We start from the raw sequence: 18,361 nt of genomic DNA, 5'->3' as shown, positions 1-18,361 counted from the left end.
CCTTTCTCTGTTCCCCCTGCTTGTGTGTGCTCTCTCTCTATCTCTGTCTCAAATAAATAAACTCTTTAAAAAGAAAAAATCAGACTGCACTATAAGAAGGGTGGGTCCTGTGGCCTCAGCCACCTTCTACATAACCCATCCAAAGCCCCCTCACCTGTTTGCTCTGGACTTTGCAGGACTACAGACCACACGATTGGGCAACCACTTGGAAGACCGAGTCAACAAGTTTTTGCGGCGACAGAATCATCCTGAAGCCGGGGAAGTCTTTGTCCGTGTGGTGGCCAGCTCAGACAAGACTGTGGAGGTCAAGCCCGGGATGAAGTCACGGTTTGTGTGCACACATTGTGCTATTTTGTAAAGCGCTCTTTGAGGGGTCCTGTACCTGGTTAACCAAAGCCCTGCTTTCTGGCACAGCTTTAGAGTTTGTATAATTCAGGGCGCCTCGCTGGCTCAGTCAGTAGCACATGCGACTCTTGATCTTGGGGTTGTGAGTTCGAGCCCTAAATTGGGTGTAGAGAGTGCTAAAAAAAAATAAGCTTAGAGTTTGTATAATTTAAAGGTTTTTCAGCGTGTATGGTACAGTCAACCCTTCTCTCAGTATTCCATATTCATAAGGGGAGGTAAAATTCCTGGCTGAGCAAGACTGTGTCACCAAGAATAGGGTCACAGCCCCGAGCTGCCCAAGGCCAGGCTGGTGGGCAGAGCTCTGGGCCAGCAGTCAGCAGAGGCGAGCAGGCCTCCAGCTCCTCTGCACTGTGCATGGGCTTAGAGCAGCAGGCCTCATTTATAAAGCACCTTGTAAAACAATGACGTGTGCAAACCTCAGGCTCTGACTTTGATTTCAGGTTTGTGGATTCTGGGGAAATGTCAGAATCTTTCCCGTATCGAACCAAAGCGCTCTTTGCTTTTGAGGAAATTGACGGAGTGGATGTGTGCTTCTTTGGGATGCACGTGCAAGAGTATGGCTCTGATTGCCCCCCTCCAAACACAAGGTAGTCCTCCTCCTCCTCCTCTTGGGTACATGTCAGTGGGCCCATGGTGTCACAGCGGACTGAGACCCTAAGTGTCTTGTTGGAGAACCTGTGTGCTCCAGACCTGGGTTTAAATCAGATAAGCCACGCCTAACAAACCAAACCTAGTTAGTTGAGTTTTCCACTAAGCCAGTGAGAAATGAAGGGTTTTGATGACTGTTTAAAGTGTGTTTTGTGTAGTGAGTACTCATGGGTTCCAGTCCTGGTCTTGCTCTTGTCCCTGTCTTACCTGGGGCAGGTAAACCTACAGAGAGTGGGGTGGGGATCACTCCATGGGCCCACGTGTTGTAAAAACCAAGTACCTCTGCCAAGAGTTATTTCACATTCAGTCAAGAATCCAGGTGAGAGGGAATTGGAAGAGGCTTTGTGTTAGTTTGCCCTGGCCTTCCCGTGGCTCTCCATCGTGGGTGATCCATTGCTCTTGGCCCAGGGATGGAATTGTTTATTCGTGGGCAGTGGCCCTTGGTGATAGGAGTTTTCTTAGGTCTTGTCTGCATGGACAGTGTAAATGCTGTGAAAACAGAATTTATTTCTGGAGCTTTTTTTGGATGTTGGTGTTTGGTTTCAAGTTTGGGGGATACCAATTAATTTCTTCCCACCCACCCCTCAGGCGTGTGTACATATCTTATCTGGACAGTATTCATTTCTTCCGGCCCCGATGCCTCCGGACAGCTGTTTACCATGAGATCCTTATTGGATATTTGGAATATGTGAAGAAATTGGGGTGAGTTTAATTCAGATTATTCAGAACTAATAAAAATTCTATTTTTAATTTTCACTGTGTGTTTTGTGAAATAACCAGAGTATCTTTTAAAGCCGTATGTGTTTCTATTTTAACGTCCTCAGATCGATTCAGAGTTCTCCCTAGCCCCCCTCCCGGACACTCCCCTGGGCCATGCAGATCTGAGCTCCCCAGCACAGCGCACATGCTTTCTCTGCCTTCTGTGCTCTTCTCACTCTTTTTCCTATTCTAGTCTCCTTTTTTTTTTCCTTTTTAACTTTTTTGAGGAATATTTTATGTATCATAAAATCTGCCTGTGTCAAGTGTACACTCCAGTGATTTTTAGTAACTTCACCGAGCGGCACGGCCTGGCTGTCAATCCATTTCCAAGCGTTGTCCTCCCCCCAGTAGTGGGACCCCCACACCCATTTGTTGTTAATCCCTGTTCCACCCCTGCACCCAGCAACCATTGATCTACTTTCTTTCTATATAAATTTGCCTTTTCTGGACATTTCATATGAATGGGACCCTACAGGATACTGGTCTTTTGCATCTGCTTTTCTCTGTGTTTCGGCATTCTAGATCTGTCGTATCCCTTCCCAAATTTGAAAAAGTTCGAGGTATTTGACTGACAGGTGTCTAACATCATGACAGATTATTTTGACTTTGGCCCCTTAGAGATACTCAGCTCCTCTCCATTGCACAGGAAGTGATAGTTAGGAAATGGGGCACATCCCTGGGCATAAGCCGTTCCCCGCGCCTGAGAGCCACGTCTCCCGGGCTCTGTCCCGTGCTGACAGGATTCCCTGGGAGCCTTGACCCTTGCCCGGCATACACACCCTGAGAAGGAGCGTCTGAGGGCTGATTTCCAGGTGTGCTCTCGCATGCAGAGATTCGGCCTCGCCCACCCATGCACCCCTTCCCCCCCGCCACTGGTTTAGAACTTCTCTAAGCCTGTTATATTTGGCTGCAAGCATCGTGGAAATTTCTTTGGGTTTTTTTTCTAGTTATTTCTGTCCTTGCTTTGGTGTCTGCTCTTCAGCTGTTACTCCTTGGAGGCAGGGAGGCTTTCACTCAGCACTGTGGTCTGAATTTGTGTGTCCTGCAGGTATGTAACAGGACACATCTGGGCCTGCCCCCCAAGTGAAGGAGATGACTATATCTTCCATTGCCACCCCCCTGATCAGAAAATCCCCAAACCAAAGCGCCTACAGGAGTGGTACAAGAAGATGCTGGACAAGGCGTTTGCGGAGCGGATCATTCACGACTACAAGGTACCTGGGGCCGAAGCAGGGCCTGGCGGCTCATGCATGTCAGAGCTCTGTTCACCTATGAGGAGTAGAAAGCAAAAAGAAGAGCGTAGAGAAAAGGCATAGAAGCACCTTACGTGTAGTCGCCGTGTCCCATCCTCACGCAGTGGCACGGCCTCTGGGCCCCTCCCCGGAGCGCCACTCACTTCCCTCTTTGCTGTGCTTCCTTCACTCTCCAGGACATTTTCAAACAAGCAACTGAAGACAGGCTCACCAGTGCCAAGGAGCTACCCTATTTTGAGGGTGACTTCTGGCCTAATGTGCTAGAAGAGAGCATTAAGGAGCTGGAGCAAGAAGAAGAGGAGAGGAAGAAGGAGGAGAGCACGGCGGCTAGCGAGACAACAGAGGTAAGGAGACGCAGCGGGCCCAGCCTCGCGCCAAGGACAGTGGACGCACACCTTCTTTGTCAGTGGGGCTGCTTTCACACGTGCTCTCCCCTTGTCACCAGCCACCGCAGGTCGGGGCTGGAACTCGCAGGGCAAGCTGAGATGCGGTGCTGGAGACACGACGTCACCTGGGAGAAGGCAGATGGGAGGTGCTGGGTCTGGCATCTGTGAACGGGGCAGGCGGGGCGGAGGCTTGGAAAGACGAGAGCGGAGGGCATCCTGCCCAGCAGCCCAGAGCAGGCAGACAGAGCCCCGTGCTCGCAGTCAGCAGCCACTAACTACAGACCTTCCCTGAGAAGGAGAACCTCCGGCGCAGGTCTCTCCCTTTCATTTCCTCACGAGCCAGCCCACCCCATCAGACAGCCCTCCATCTGGTGTTGCCTTCGGGCACTCACCTGCTTACTAAGTCCCACCTCACGTGGGCTCCGTGCTCAGCAGTGCAGTGGTGAGCTGTAGAAGACCCCATCCCTACCCTCCCAGGGCGCGCGTTCTAGTAGGGAGAACGGTGCATCCAGAGGCAGCAGTAGGAGCTGTAAGGAAAGGGAGCACCGAGATCGGCCGGGTGCTGGTGCTTCCGGCAGAGCCTGTCTGAGGAGGTGGCTGGGGAGGTTGACTTGCTGAGAAGGAACCCACACGGGGTTCCCTCCCTCCTGCCGGTGGGAGGAGGAGATGTGTGAGGGCTTATGTTGGGAGCAAGTGTGTGTGTGTTCGGGATGTCCAAGAAAGGATGGGGATTTCCGTTCGGTTCATAGCTGTAGAAGCAGTGGGGAGTGTATGATGTGTTTTGAGAGTAGCAGCCCCAGAACGTGGCGTGGACCATTGTGGTGTGTGAGGGACAACCTGGATCAGAGCTGCCTGCTGGGTCTGGAGCCCGAGCATCTGAGTCAGCGCTGCCGCCTCTACCCAAAGGAGGAGGCTAGGGAAGCATATTTGGAAAAGAAGTCCTTCAGGAACTGGCTGCCAAGATGCCTGTTAATGCCAAGGGGCTGTGCAAGACGGGCCCTCGGAACTAGGGTCTGCTGCGGGGGTCCTTTTGCTGGGGCCTCCCTGGAGGCAGGATCTGTCATCTGACCAAAGATAACAATACTCCCGAACATCAGGGGATTTAGGGCTCGAGAAACCACTCCGCCGGGGTCTTTGGGAGGCGACCAGAGATCCTGTTTAGGTGGGCCGAATTTGAGTAGAAACCAGGGAGTTCTGGCAGGAGAGAGCACAGAGCTGAGCTGTGAGCCCAAGTCCTTCTCTGTGTCCTCCGGTGCCCGCACCTTGGATGGGAGGTGGCCTGAGTCAGAACATGCATCTGGGGCTCCAGGGCAGGGGGTCACAGCAGGGAGAAGAGGGTCTGCGGCCTCTGAGGCAGGACACAGACTCCAGCTGGGTGTCCTGTCTGAGGAGGACCTGCTTATCTCTGGCCTGGTGGTGGTGCCTTACGCGCCTTTGCGGTGTCGGGGACTTGCCCGCGGTATCCAGTCCACAGAGGCAGCGGGCAGGTCCCACCCTGTGGACACCCCGGGATCCCATGGCAGGCGGTGGCCTCAGTTGTTGACGGCACGTGGGCCGGACTGCCGCTTTACCATTGGCAGTGTCCTTCCCTGGGGGAGGTGGGGAAGGGATAGGCTGCAGCATCACGTGTGTGACCCCATCTCCGGGGGGAGAACTACCCGCGGGAACCACGCATAGGTACAATTTCAAGAAGAAAAAATCGGAATGCTGCTGCTCAGGGTGGCCAAAAAAACTTTTTTTTTTTTTTTTTTTTTTAATCTGGCTATATATTCTGAACTTTGTGCAGTGAATCTATTTCTTTTATAACTTTTTGAAAGTCAGCTTAGTTTTTAGAACGGTTTCAAGGCTTACTGAAAACTCGAGCGGTACGCGGAGCTCCCTGTACCACGCGGTCCCTCCGTGACCGCCTGGTGCTCGCGTAGCCCGCCGCGGCACACCGCTCTTCACCAGGGCCCTCTTCTGCCCCGGGCCCCAGACAGGAGTTGTCAGCGCCCCTCGGCACCCAGAGCGTCTGTCCCTCTCTCTCCTCTTGTTGAGAACAAAGTTCACTGGACCAGACCTAGGGCCTAAATGACAGAGGGCCCGAGTTCTTTCCAGACCTGAGGGGCAGGACTTCTCAACGTCAGTCCGCTGAAGAGCTCAGGGTGGGGGTTTCAGGCCCACGTGGCACCTTCTCCTGGCACTGTTCCCCCGTCTCGTGTGCAGTGGATGTTTGGAACCGTGTGCAACGGAGCATGCGGCACATGGTGTGGAGTGTTATGGAGCAAGGGAAGATAGCTTAGACCCCCTGCGTTGTTAGAGTCCATCCTGGGCATATGCTCCCCCAAGAGATGACCTGCCATGTGGCCGGTCTGGCCCCTGTGTCACCACTGCACCCCTGGCCCTGCTCCCGTCCTCCTCACCTCTGCCTCCGTGACGCCTTCCGAAGGCCGCCGTGTGTTTGCCGGCACGCAGCCTCCTGGAGCCCCCACAGCCAGGGAGCTGGGTGCCTCAGCCAAGTGCCGGGCACGGAGGAGGGGAGGCTGGGCTCGAGCAGCAGCTTCGCATGTTGTTTCAGGGCAGCCAGGGCGACAGCAAGAATGCCAAGAAGAAGAACAACAAAAAAACCAACAAGAATAAAAGCAGCATCAGTCGAGCCAACAAGAAGAAGCCCAGCATGCCCAATGTGTCCAACGACTTGTCCCAGAAGCTCTACGCCACGATGGAGAAGCACAAAGAGGTAGAGACACGGGGCCACAGATCGGGGCCCCTCCTAGTCTGTGGGATCAAGGAGAAGGGTTGCTGAGAAGCCAGGGCCCATGGGCCTTGTGGAGAGGGCCCTGGGCCCTGGAAGGCCCTGGAAGGTCCTGGAAGGCCGAGTTGCCTCGCTCTCCGTGGGGGCTAATGCTGTCCTCCCCTGCAGGTCTTCTTTGTGATCCACCTGCACGCTGGGCCTGTCATCAACACGCTGCCCCCCATCGTTGACCCCGACCCTCTGCTCAGCTGTGACCTCATGGACGGGCGGGACGCCTTCCTCACCCTCGCCAGAGACAAGCACTGGGAGTTCTCCTCCTTGCGCCGGTCCAAGTGGTCCACACTGTGCATGCTGGTGGAGCTGCACACCCAGGGCCAGGACCGCTTCGTCTACACCTGCAACGAGTGCAAGCACCACGTGGAGACGCGTTGGCACTGCACTGTGTGCGAGGTAGGCCCCACTTCCCTCCCTCCCCGGTCACTCCCTGCCCTCGCCTCCGTTGGCGCGGTCTGCGTTTCAGATTGAACGGTGAGATAGTCGGCATTTTCCAGGGGCACCAAATGACCAAATGAAAAAGGCTCATTCACCTCCTGGTCCTTTCCGGGAGTTGTTGGTCATGAGGTTGGTGTTTCCTTGTTCACAAAGAAGAGAATCCGTGCTCTGTGCCCACGCTAGGCTCAACAGCAGACGTTCAGGGTAGGAAGGAAGGAGCCTTTCTCCCTTCAGGGAGCATGTATGGTCCCGACCCTGCTGAGCATAACAGAGGGCGGGCCATCTATGTGTGTCCGGGCTACACTTGGCCCCTGGCAGGAGGGTCTGGTCTCCCCAAGAGGCAGAGGAGTGGGCAGGCCTCCTGGGGGGTCAGTGTTTGTGCTGATTTTTTCAGGAAGACATGATTACAGAGCACTTTTATATTATTCCTTGTTGTTTGCTAACACCGGCCGTGTGTCAGGAACATCCACGGGCCCTCTGGTGCCAGAGTAGGAGCCAAAAGAGGTGCCGCCTGTGCTTCGGCCCCGCCAGGATTCTGACTGGTTTCCCCTGTTCATGCTTCCAGTTGTATGTAGCCTTGCTGAGCAGCTGAGAAGGTGCTGTCCTGGGGGACCTGTGGTTGCACACACTGTGTGAAGGGGTGTGGTCCGTCCCTTCCCCAGATGGGTCCCTCCATCCCCCCACCCCATCCTCGCCTTGCCAGTGTCTGCGTTCCAAACGGTTCCCAGAATCACATGCCCGTAGGAGCAGCTCTGTGATCTTGGGCAGAGGGGGTGGATGGATCCTCTGTAATGCCTTTGTCTTCACTTCCCGGTTTTTTCAGCCTTCTTGTGTCCTCTGTCACTTCCCACTGTTGGGATCTTCATGTCCTTTTGGAAAAAGGGTGTGTCTCGGTCATAGGGTTTCCTTCTCCAGACCTGGCATTTGGTAGTCTCTGTCTGCAGATACAAGCAACTTTTAAGAAACCTGTGAGCATGTGGTTTGTCGCTGGGGTTTGAGCCCAAGGCCTGTCTTGTGGTGAAGGCCTCTCAGTCCCCCAGGCTCTCTGGGCCACCCTGCAGAGCTCGGGGGACGCACCAGGGCACCCAGCAGCAGCCCCAGGGAGTGGGGGCCGGTTTCTAGAAACTCAGGTGTGTAGTACTTGGGTGAGCTCAGGAGGAAACTGCCAGGCTTCCCAGGTCAGGTATGGGAGCAGGGCCTCAGTGGTGTGGGTGCCCTTCCCCAGGGGCCGAGGAAGGAAGGAAAGGGGACTAGATGTGAGCCAACGCACTCAGGAGCCTCTGAGACCGGGGGGGGGGGGGGGGGGGGGCGGTTGTGAGGCTGCCGGGGTGGATGCGGGTGGACGTCTGGTCCCATGGGGCCTCGTGCTGACCGCGGCGCATGCCCTGTGCTTATCCGCAGGACTACGACCTTTGCATCAACTGCTACAACACCAAGAGCCACGCCCACAAGATGGTGAAGTGGGGGCTGGGCCTGGACGACGAGGGCAGTAGCCAGGGTGAGCCGCAGTCCAAAAGCCCCCAGGAGTCGCGGCGCCTGAGCATCCAGCGCTGCATCCAGTCCCTGGTGCACGCCTGCCAGTGCCGCAACGCCAATTGCTCGCTGCCGTCCTGCCAGAAGATGAAGCGGGTGGTGCAGCACACCAAGGGCTGCAAGCGCAAGACCAACGGGGGCTGCCCGGTGTGCAAGCAGCTCATCGCCCTCTGCTGCTACCACGCCAAACACTGCCAAGAAAACAAATGCCCAGTGCCCTTCTGCCTCAACATCAAACACAAGCTCCGCCAGCAGCAGATCCAGCACCGCCTGCAGCAGGCTCAGCTCATGCGCCGGCGGATGGCCACCATGAACACCCGCAATGTGCCTCAGCAGAGTCTGCCTTCCCCTACCTCAGCTCCGCCCGGGACCCCCACGCAGCAGCCCAGCACGCCCCAGACGCCGCAGCCCCCGGCCCAGCCCCAGCCCTCGCCCGTGAGCATGTCACCAGCCGGCTTCCCCAGCGTGGCCCGGACTCAGCCCCCCACGACGGTGTCCACCGGGAAGCCCGCCAACCAGGTGCCAGCCCCGCCGCCCCCCGCGCAGCCCCCACCAGCCGCAGTGGAAGCGGCCCGGCAGATTGAGCGGGAGGCCCAGCAGCAGCAGCACCTGTACCGGGTGAACATCAACAACGGCATGCCCCCGGGGCGCACGGGCATGGTGACCCCGGTGAGCCAGATGGCCCCCGTGGGCCTGAACGTGCCCCGTCCCAGCCAGGTCAGTGGGCCCGTCATGCCCAGCCTGCCGCCCGGGCAGTGGCAACAGGCGCCTCTGCCCCAGCAGCAGCCAATGCCGGGCATGCCCCGGCCTGTGCTGTCCATGCAGGCCCAGCCGGCCGTGGCCGGCCCGCGCATGTCCAGCGTGCAGCCGCCCCGGAGCATCTCGCCCGGCGCCCTGCAGGACCTGCTGCGGACCCTGAAGTCGCCCAGCTCCCCGCAGCAGCAGCAGCAGGTGCTCAACATCCTCAAGTCCAACCCGCAGCTGATGGCGGCCTTCATCAAGCAGCGCACAGCCAAGTACGTGGCCAGTCAGCCCGGCCTGCAGCCCCAGCCTGGCCTGCAGCCCCAGCCCGGCCTCCAGGCCCAGCCCGGCCTGCACCAGCAGCCCGGCCTGCAGAACCTGAACGCCATGCAAGCCGGCGGGCCCCGGCCCGGCGTGCCTCCGCAGCAGCAGGCGATGGGAGGCCTGAACCCCCAGGGCCAGGCCCTGAACATCATGAACCCGGGCCACAGCCCTGGCATGGCGAGCATGAACCCGCAGTACCGGGAGATGCTCCGCCGGCAGCTGCTCCAGCAGCAGCAGCAGCAGCAGGGCAGCGCGGGCATGGCCGGGGGCATGGCCGGGCACGGCCAGTTCCAGCAGCCCCAGGGACCCGGAGGCTACCCCCCAGCCATGCAGCAGCAGCGGATGCAGCAGCACCTCCCCATCCAGGGCGGCTCCATGGGCCAGATGGCGGCTCAGATGGGACAGCTCAGCCAGATGGGGCAGCCGGGGCTGGGCGCAGACAGCACCCCCAACATCCAGCAGGCCCTGCAGCAGCGGATTCTGCAGCAGCAGCAGATGAAGCAGCAGATCGGCTCCCCGGGCCAGCCGAACCCCATGAGCCCCCAGCAGCACATGCTCTCAGGACAGCCGCAGGCCTCGCACCTCCCCGGCCAGCAGATGGCCACGTCCCTCAGTAGCCAGGTGCGGTCTCCGGCCCCTGTCCAGTCTCCGCGGCCCCAGTCCCAGCCTCCACATTCCAGCCCGTCGCCACGGATACAGCCCCAGCCTTCGCCACACCACGTCTCGCCCCAGACTGGTTCCCCCCACCCAGGACTCGCAGTCACCATGGCCAGCTCCATAGATCAGGGACACTTGGGGAACCCCGAACAGAGTGCAATGCTCCCGCAGCTGAACACCCCCAACAGGAGTGCGTTGTCCAGTGAGCTGTCCCTGGTCGGCGACACCACAGGAGACACCCTAGAAAAGTTTGTGGAGGGTTTGTAGCATTGTGAGAGCATCGCCTTTTTTTTTCCCCCCTTTCATGTTCTTGGACCTTTTGTACTGAAATCCAGGCATCTAGGCTCTTTTTATTCCTAGACGGAACTGCTACTTCCAAGCCGTGGAAGGGTAGATTGCTGTTTAAAGAAACAATACAAAGAATATATTTTTTTGTTAAAAACCAGTTGATTTAAATATCTGGTCTCTCTCTCTCTCTCTCTTTTTGTTTTTGTTTTTTGTTTTTGTTTTTTTGTTTTGGGGGGAGGGGGGTTTTGTTTGGATTCTTTTTGTCGTCATTACTGGTGACTCATGCCTTTTTTTAACGGGAAAAACAAGTTCATTATATTCATATTTTTTATTTGTATTTTCAAGACTTTAAACATTTATGTTTAAAAGTGAGAAGAAAAATAATATTCAGAAACTGATTCTTGAAATAATGCAAGCTTATAATGTATCCCGATAACTTTCTGACGTTGCGGGAAGATTTTTTCTATAGTGAACTCTGTGGGCGTTCTCCAAGTATTACCCCTGGACGATAGGAATTGGCTCCTGCGTGCACACACGTACACACCCACACACACATCTATCTATACATACTGGCCTAAGCCAAACTTGTCTTGCAGATGTAGAAATTGTTGCTTTGTTTCTCTGATAAAACTGGTTTTAGACAAAAAATAGGGATGATCACTCTCTTAGACCATGCTAATGTTAATAGAGAAGAAGCATTCTTTTCTTTCTTCTATGTGAAACTTGAAATGAGGAAAAGCAATTCTAGTGTAAATCATGCAAGCGCTATAATTACTATAAATAAGAAAATTCAAGAAGATTCAATCACTGTATAGAATGGTAAAGTACCAACTCATTTCTTATATCATATTGTTAAATAAACTGTGTGCAACAGACAAAAAGGGTGGTCCTTCTTGAATTCATGTACATGGTATTAACACTTAGTGTTCGGGGTTTTTTGTTATGAAAATGCTGTTTTCAACATTGTATTTGGACTATGCATGTGTTTTTCCCCCATTGTATATAAAGTACCGCTTAAAATTGATATAAATTACTGAAGTTTTTAACATGTATTCTGTTCTTTAAGATCCCTGTAAGAATGTTTAAGGTTTTTATTTATTTATATATATTTTTAGAGTCTGTTCTTTGTAAGACATGATTCTGGTGGATTGCTCACAGAGGAGAGGCAGGGACCACGGTCCTGGTGGCCATGTGGGTGGCAGCCAGGCTCAGCCAAGGCCTTGGGTGGTTCTCTTTCCAGGAAGCAGGGTGGCCAAGCTCAGTGATGGCCTCATATATTCATTGCTCCACGGGGAGCTTCACCCACCGAGTTAGGGCTGCAGGTGGGTCCGAAGCAGCACTTGGCCTCCTGTCCTCCTCAAGCCTCTAGAAACCAGAGTAGGGATGGTTCCTGCGGTTGTTGTCAGCAGTACCTACCCTCCCCTTTCCTATATGCAAATCCCAGAATTGGTGCAAAATCTGCTCCAGGGACTGGAGGTGGTTCCTGCTTCCCCCTAAATCCTGTGCTCCATATGGGAGGATGCTGCACGCAGCGTGTCCTGCTGTGGCCTCCGATGCTGCGCTGGGCAGCTAAGAGCTCTGGCCTTCGCTCTCCACCCTCTAGAAACAGGGCCTGTGAGGGCAGCACTGTGGTGAAAGAGCCCTCCAGCTTCGAGGGACGGGCACTTGGCCACGTGGTCCCACATACCACCCATCACCACCCCGCCTGCCCCCCCCCAGGTCCACAGTCAGGTGCCCTTACGAAGAGGGTGACACTCGAGTCCCTGGATGCTGTAAACATCACGTCGGAGCGGAGGAATGCCTCCGGGGAGCGTGGATGTGTGCCCTCTAGACTGCAACATCCCTTCCCCACCAAGCACAAGGGACTTGAGTCCTGCCTCTTGTGTCCCTGGTCCCCCAACCTGGGGGGGAGGGGGTTTGTGGTGGAAAATTTAGAATTCATGGCCCAGATAGCTTCCCTTTTGGCCCTGTATTCACAGAAATCATTTCAAAATACTTGATTTGGGAATCTAAACTTGAGGAAACTTTGAAAAAAATTAATTCTAGCACAGAGCTTCAAATCTTGAATTTTAACATAGATTATGCCAGATAATAAGACCATCTAGCATTGCCAACCAACTGCCACCCTCCTTCACATCCCCAAAAGGGAAAGCAGGGCCATGGCCCTCCAGTGGCCATCTGGCCATCCTTGCTCTGCTTCCCTGCTCGAATCTGGGACCCTCTCCCAAATTACCGTCTCCACTGATGTTAAACCCTGACCCCATGTCAGACCGAAGGGGTGAGCCATCTGGAGCCCTGGAAGAGCGGCTCCAGGCCCATGTTACACGTTATGCAGGGCAGCCATTTAATGGGGCCAGTGGGGGGCCTCTTTTTCAGGTCGTCCTGGGATCCGAAACTGTGTACAGATCTCATCTTTTTGGAGTCCACGTCCTGTGTAATCCGCCAAGGGATGCGACCGAGGGTGTGGTCGGTGGATGCTAACCCCGCACTTGGCGTAAGGAGATTTCTGTAAGACAGCTGGAAAACCCCGGCGCTGTGTCTCATGCTGTATACTTAAGAGGAGAAGAAAAAAGTCCTATATTTGTGATCAAAAAGAGGAAACTTGAAATGTGCTGGTGTTTATAATAAAAGCTGGTAAAACTGCTTGGATTCAAAGATGGTCCCAGTTGGCTAACGACCCTTAGAATTAGCTTAGCAGCTAGTCTTCGTGAGATCGAAGGGTCTCGGTTGAGTGTGCCTAGTACGTGTGTTTGATGATGATTCTGAGAATTTAGCATGTTGAAAACAGGAGTAGGATGCAATCTCTGGAAAACGAGGTGGAGTGTCTTCGGCTTATAAGATCTCAGGCTGAAGACATAACTTTCTCCCCCCCCTTTTTTTTTTTTTTGGACTGCTACAAAATGGAACCGAAGATTCCGTTTATGCCTGAATGTGCTTCTAGCACTGCCTGGGAGAGTAAGCTGCTCCGAAAAAGGAAAGTCCTTTCATGGAGGAGCTGAGTACAGACTGGTCGCCATCGCACCTTCGGGACACACGTCACCCAAGGACCGTGCTGGGAAGTCGGTGCTCCAGCCGGGCCACCTTAGCAAGTAGGGGTGCAGGAACACGTAGGGATGGGGGCTGGAGAAACCAGATTGCACCTTCCTGGGATGTCTTGTGTTCGTTGTGCCACTGCATCACTTGGGTATGATTTCATTGTGCAAAGTCAGGAGTAGGGAAATGGGTCGGTTCTGAAACGTAAGCGAATGTAGCCCCCAGGCTGAAGGACGAGACAGGAGCTTTGGTGATGGTGAGGCAGGCGGTGCCTTCAGTGCGCGCACGCCTTCCTCCCGGGGATTTGCCAGGCTGTGTGGACGGTGGCACCTGTGTCAGATTACGGCACCCAGCAGAGAATCCACAGGTGCTGACTGAACACCTTGGGCTGATTCAGACACATCGGGGGTGTTGAGAGCGAGCAGGAGGCGAGCGCACGGGAAGTGGGGGCCTGCGGGTCCCGGTGGAGGGATGGCGAGTGGGCACGTCGGGGGCAGCCACCAGGAGCCAGGGCCTTGGTGGGGAGTGAGCTCTCTCAACCCCACCTGCCTTCCTCGGTGACACTTGGTAACACGTGTTGGAAGATCCCACTAGCTCCTCCGTCCTGGCTGCGAGGTAGGACAGTGGAGGACACGTGGGCAGGGGCAGGTGTGGGCCGCTCAGCCAGAGCCACGCTCTTCACCGCTGGTCCCGAAAGGAGCTTTCCTCCCCTACTAGCTCCGCAGGCTCACCTTGAACTCACTTTGGGGATACCTTGAGGAAAGGGGGGTGCATTACAATACCTCTCACCCCTCAAGCGTCGCAGACAGGACCTTACACAGGACTAAGTGGGAATTGGCCGGCCTGAGTGTGGTGCCCACCGGTTCAGCACCTGGAGAGGGCTGTTACTGAAATGGGCTTTATGCTCTGGTCCCGGGACCCCAAGGAAGCCTCTTAGAAATGGATGTTTAAAGTGGTCCTATATAGGCATATCAACAAAGTTTAGACTTGAAGATCCTCAAAGCCCGTAGTGATGTTTAGAGAATGTTCCAGGTGAGGGTGGACTGTCAGGAAAATGTCCAGAGAGGAATCCTTGGAAGGATGGTGAGGCATGGTGTGCCGGGGCTCCCTGCACCAGGAAGCTTCCTGTGTCTCTGACCCCACACAGGACTCCTTCACGTCTGGCACAGGTTTGGGAGCCTCTGAAGAGGGAGGGTTGTTTCATGCGCTGCCACAAGTTGAGCACCTGGAGGCTGGGCGGTCAGGGAGGGAGAGTCTTGGGGACAAGACTGAAGCTGGGAGGTGCAGAGAAAGAGGCAGCAGACTTGAGGGAGGCCAGGGTTCTGCGCGGGAGGCAACCGGAGTTGCCTGGTGTTCAGCGGCCAGAACGAGTGTCCCCTGTGAGGGCTGGACTTCCGCAGCCGGAAGCACAGAGGACCCTCCGAGCTTCCAGGGAAGTCAGTTCTCGCTGTTCCCAACCCTCTAGACACTGGCGTTCTGGTCTCTGGTTTCCTGGGTGAGGAAAGGGGGTTCTCTTGTGGGGAGAGGTCCACGAGTGTGAGAAATGGCAGGAAAGACATGAGTGGGCCCCAAGCCGAGGCCCCCTTCTCTCCGGAACAGGCAGTTGGAGGGGTGCACACTGCTGCTTCTAGATGACAGGAAAATATGCAGGTCTTGTCCAAGCACCGAGTTTGCTTACTCAGCAAGCATTTACTGAGCAGATCCTAGGCACGGATCCCAGCCCTTGGGGAACTCCACCGAGAGACACGATCAGCCACTGGAGGAAGGTACAAGGTGATGCCAGGGCTCGAAGCCGGAGCACCGACCCCAGTTTGTGCTGGGAACAGGAAGATGTCTCTTTGTCAGGGCCAGTGAGAGCACAGTGCTGGGGAGCACGCATCCTCCTTGACACTGCCCTGTGCTCAGAGAAGCACTCCCCCAGCTCTGACCCGCAGACGGCTTACCTGAGATCTTGCTAACACCCCGATTTAGTAGGTCTGGGCCAGGGAGTGGGCAGACTGAGCTTCTAGGTTTCAAATGAGCTCCCACGTGAGGCCTGGACCTACTTGGAGTAGCAAGGACATAGGGGACCAAGAACAACCATCTAGACTTTGAAATTGCCTTAGTCTTTTTTATTAAAGATTTTTTTTAAGTAATCTCAACACCCAATGTGGGGCTTGAACCCACAACCCCAAGAATCGCAGTTTCCGCCGACAGAGCCAGCCAGGCGCCCCGAAACTGCCTTAGTCTCAATGTTCACGATAAATGTGGGTGCAGGGAGAGGGAGTTTGGTCAAGTAGTTCTTTGGTCTCCTTCACAGCTTTTGTTCTGAGCTGGTACCCCTGTCCCCTTTTGTCCTCAAATCCCTGAATAAGTACATGGCAGGAGCACTGGCCACTGAGGTCTCCTGGACGAGACGGGAGCTAGGGCAGAACCCCGGGGACCAAGAGGTACAGGACAATGTCCTGTGAAGTGCATTTGTGAAAATGCAGATTGTGAGCAAAACAAACTTTTTTTCCAAAGAAGTAGGAGGAATGCCCTGCTTGTGGAGCAGGTGCTGGAGTCAGGCCCGTCCTTCCTGTTTCCTGAACCACACATGTGGCACCCCCCCCCACTCGGACGACACCTGCCTGTCTGACACTGAGACCACGGCCCCCTTTGATCTGTGCCTGGGGGCGGTGGCCCCTTCAGGGAGCATACCGGATGGTTTGCGCTCCCACCCTGTCCTCCGATACCCCATCGGACCAGAGAATCCTGACAGGGGACCGTCTTCATACCTGAAGAGATGCAGTCTTGGGGAGGGGAGCTCCGTGAAAGCCGCCCACCTGCTGGGGCCTGATGCCAGGTGCTGCTCAGGATGCCACCTGGACTGGGCTCTGGCTGGGGTGGGGGCCCTTGGCACCCAGGCAGAGACCCAGTCCTTAAGGGAGGCAGGATCTCGCTGACATGGGACAGCTGTTGAGAGGGCCCTGCAGCTACCAGGCAGCCATGCTGAGCAGGGAAAGGGGCTGTCAGCCGGCGAAGTCTCCCCAGATGGCCTCTCTGCTCCCTACAAGTGTCGGGGTAACAATGGTGCCTTCTAGGAATTACAAGTGCAAAGCCTGAGCCCCAATGCACACATGCTCCCAACCACACACGGAACGGAATTGCTTCTCTACACAGGAAGAGTCTCACATCAAACTCATTTTTACTTGTCTTCCTTCTCGCAAGCCATAGACACCATAGATTCTGAGTTTGGGTGGACATTTTTTTTATTCCAATGCCTATAATGACCTCATCCACAAGCTGGGGGAGAAATGTCCTGAATGCTTTGGCAGGACAGAAGGCATCTTTCAAAACATGCCCTCCCATGCTGGTTTGCCAAGTGGTATCCCCCAGCGGAAGCTTCCGAGGATAAATGCAGCAGGGGACGTGGCTGCCTCCTCCACCCTGCCTCTCCCTGAGCCAGACTTGCTCAGAAAAGACCCCGCCAGTGATTCATCGTGGTTGTACTGGGCAGGGAGGCTGGAAGCCCAGCAGAATGGCCCACCCCGCCCCTCCTGCAGGGGCCACAGACCAGGTGCAGGGGATTGCTAAGGTCAGCCCAGCAAGTGCATGGCCAGGAAGCCCCTAGAGGGGCCTGGACAAAGTGCCAATGCCGCAAAGCGTGAAGAGGGACAAAGGCCTTGGGTCCACTCACTCCTGAAAGTTTGGGGGTCTGTGGATTCAACCTGGGACATTCCCAGTGTCCTTGATGGTGGAATAAAAAGTGGACACCGACAGGGGTACCTGGGTGGCTCAGTTAAGTGTCTGCCTTTGGCTCAGTTCATGATATCAGGGTCCTGGGATTTAGCCCTGCGTCAGGCTCCCTGCTCAGCGGGGAGTCCGCTTCTCTCTCTCTCTCCCTCTGCTCCTCCCCCCACCCCGCTTGTGCTCTCGCTCTCAAACAATAAAATCTTAAAAAAAAAAAAAAAAAAGACACTGACAAAGCAGAAGGAGCTATTTGGAGAAAAAGCTTCAGAGTCACCCACTGAAATAAGAAGTGTTCTAGTAAGTTCCAGGCCAGGTCCCAAGTGGCTGCACCTGCCTCCACAGAGGGCCACAGGGCCATGTCCCACCATTAGCATGTGTGCAAGCAGGGGTCAGGGCCTGGGTTGCCGCCAGACCTAGTGTTGCCGTGGGCAGGGGTCTGAATTCAGCATACTGGGATGGGTGTCAAGCAAATCAGCAAAATACTCAGTCTCTGAGTTCTGACCTATTCTGAGCTGGCATCGAAGTCCTGCAAAGGACGAAAAGGACTTTAAGAATCACACAAAACCCTGCGCCGGCACCACCAGGCCGTTAGGTGCTTCTCCTAATTTGAACGTTTTGGCACCTCTGAAAGCCCAGAAGAGTTCATGCCTTTGAAGCTGTGGTCACAGCCTTCAAACTGCAGCTGCTGTTGTCCCAAAGGGGGTCTGTACAGGTCCCCTTGTGCTAGGGGTGGGAGGACATCCTTGTTCCTGAGGCCTGAACACCCAACAGTAACAGCATAGTTACTAACAGTAACAGCTTAGCTTTCAGACAACAGCCTGCATCTGCCCGACTGCCTGGTCTCTCCTCAATACCTGCCCTCAACTGTTCAAAAAATGTATTTTAAGTAATCTCTACACCTGACATGGGGCTCGAACCTACACCCCGAGATCAATAGTCACATGCTCCACCGACTGAGCTAGCCAGGTGCCCCAACACCCCTATTTTTTAAGCTTCAAAAATTAAGGTGCCTTAATCGCCTGGGTGGCTCAGTTGGTTAAACGACTGCCTTCGGCTCAGGTCATGATCCTGGAGTCCCAGGATCGAGTCCCGCATCGGGCTCCTTGCTCAGTGGGGAGTCTGCTTCTCCCTCTGACCCTCCCCCCTCTCATGCTCTCTCTCTCTCTATCTCATTCTCTCTCAAATAAATAAATATTTAAAAAAAAATTAAGGTGCCTTATTCAAGGGTTTATGAAATTGGAAGAAAATCCCATCATCCCTGGGCCCTTTCCAGGCCAAAAAGTACCCTATAACCACGAGCTTTTCCTCCTCTGGTAACTCCCAGGATGCTGCCCGAGGAGGGGAGAAGCTCACTCAGAAGTTGGTGCCTTGAACAAAGAAAGGAAGATAAAGGGAGA

General features: G+C 54.9%; 1 protein-coding gene across 8 annotated transcripts in view; it reads left to right on the top strand.

Moving 5' to 3' along the window:
• CREBBP (CREB binding protein) overlaps positions 1-11,101 on the top strand; it is a 124,109-nt gene extending 113,008 nt beyond the window's left edge. For all 8 annotated transcript variants that reach the window (XM_064592461.1, XM_064592460.1, XM_064592457.1 and 5 more), the window contains 8 exons: positions 177-327; positions 846-992; positions 1,642-1,755; positions 2,861-3,026; positions 3,242-3,409; positions 6,009-6,170; positions 6,354-6,635; positions 8,079-11,101. In XM_064592461.1, the coding sequence (XP_064448531.1) occupies positions 177-327; positions 846-992; positions 1,642-1,755; positions 2,861-3,026; positions 3,242-3,409; positions 6,009-6,170; positions 6,354-6,635; positions 8,079-10,199 (3,311 nt within the window). In that variant the 3' untranslated portion in view covers positions 10,200-11,101. The remainder of the gene's footprint in view (positions 1-176; positions 328-845; positions 993-1,641; positions 1,756-2,860; positions 3,027-3,241; positions 3,410-6,008; positions 6,171-6,353; positions 6,636-8,078) is intronic.
• Positions 11,102-18,361: the final 7,260 nt, after the last annotated feature.

This window comes from Mirounga angustirostris, unplaced genomic scaffold (assembly GCF_029215605.1).
Source record: "Mirounga angustirostris isolate CCGP_5_RB_7025 unplaced genomic scaffold, mMirAng1.0.hap1 SCAF_5, whole genome shotgun sequence".
NCBI lineage: Eukaryota > Metazoa > Chordata > Mammalia > Carnivora > Phocidae > Mirounga > Mirounga angustirostris.
This window is presented reverse-complemented; position numbering and strand designations above follow the sequence as displayed.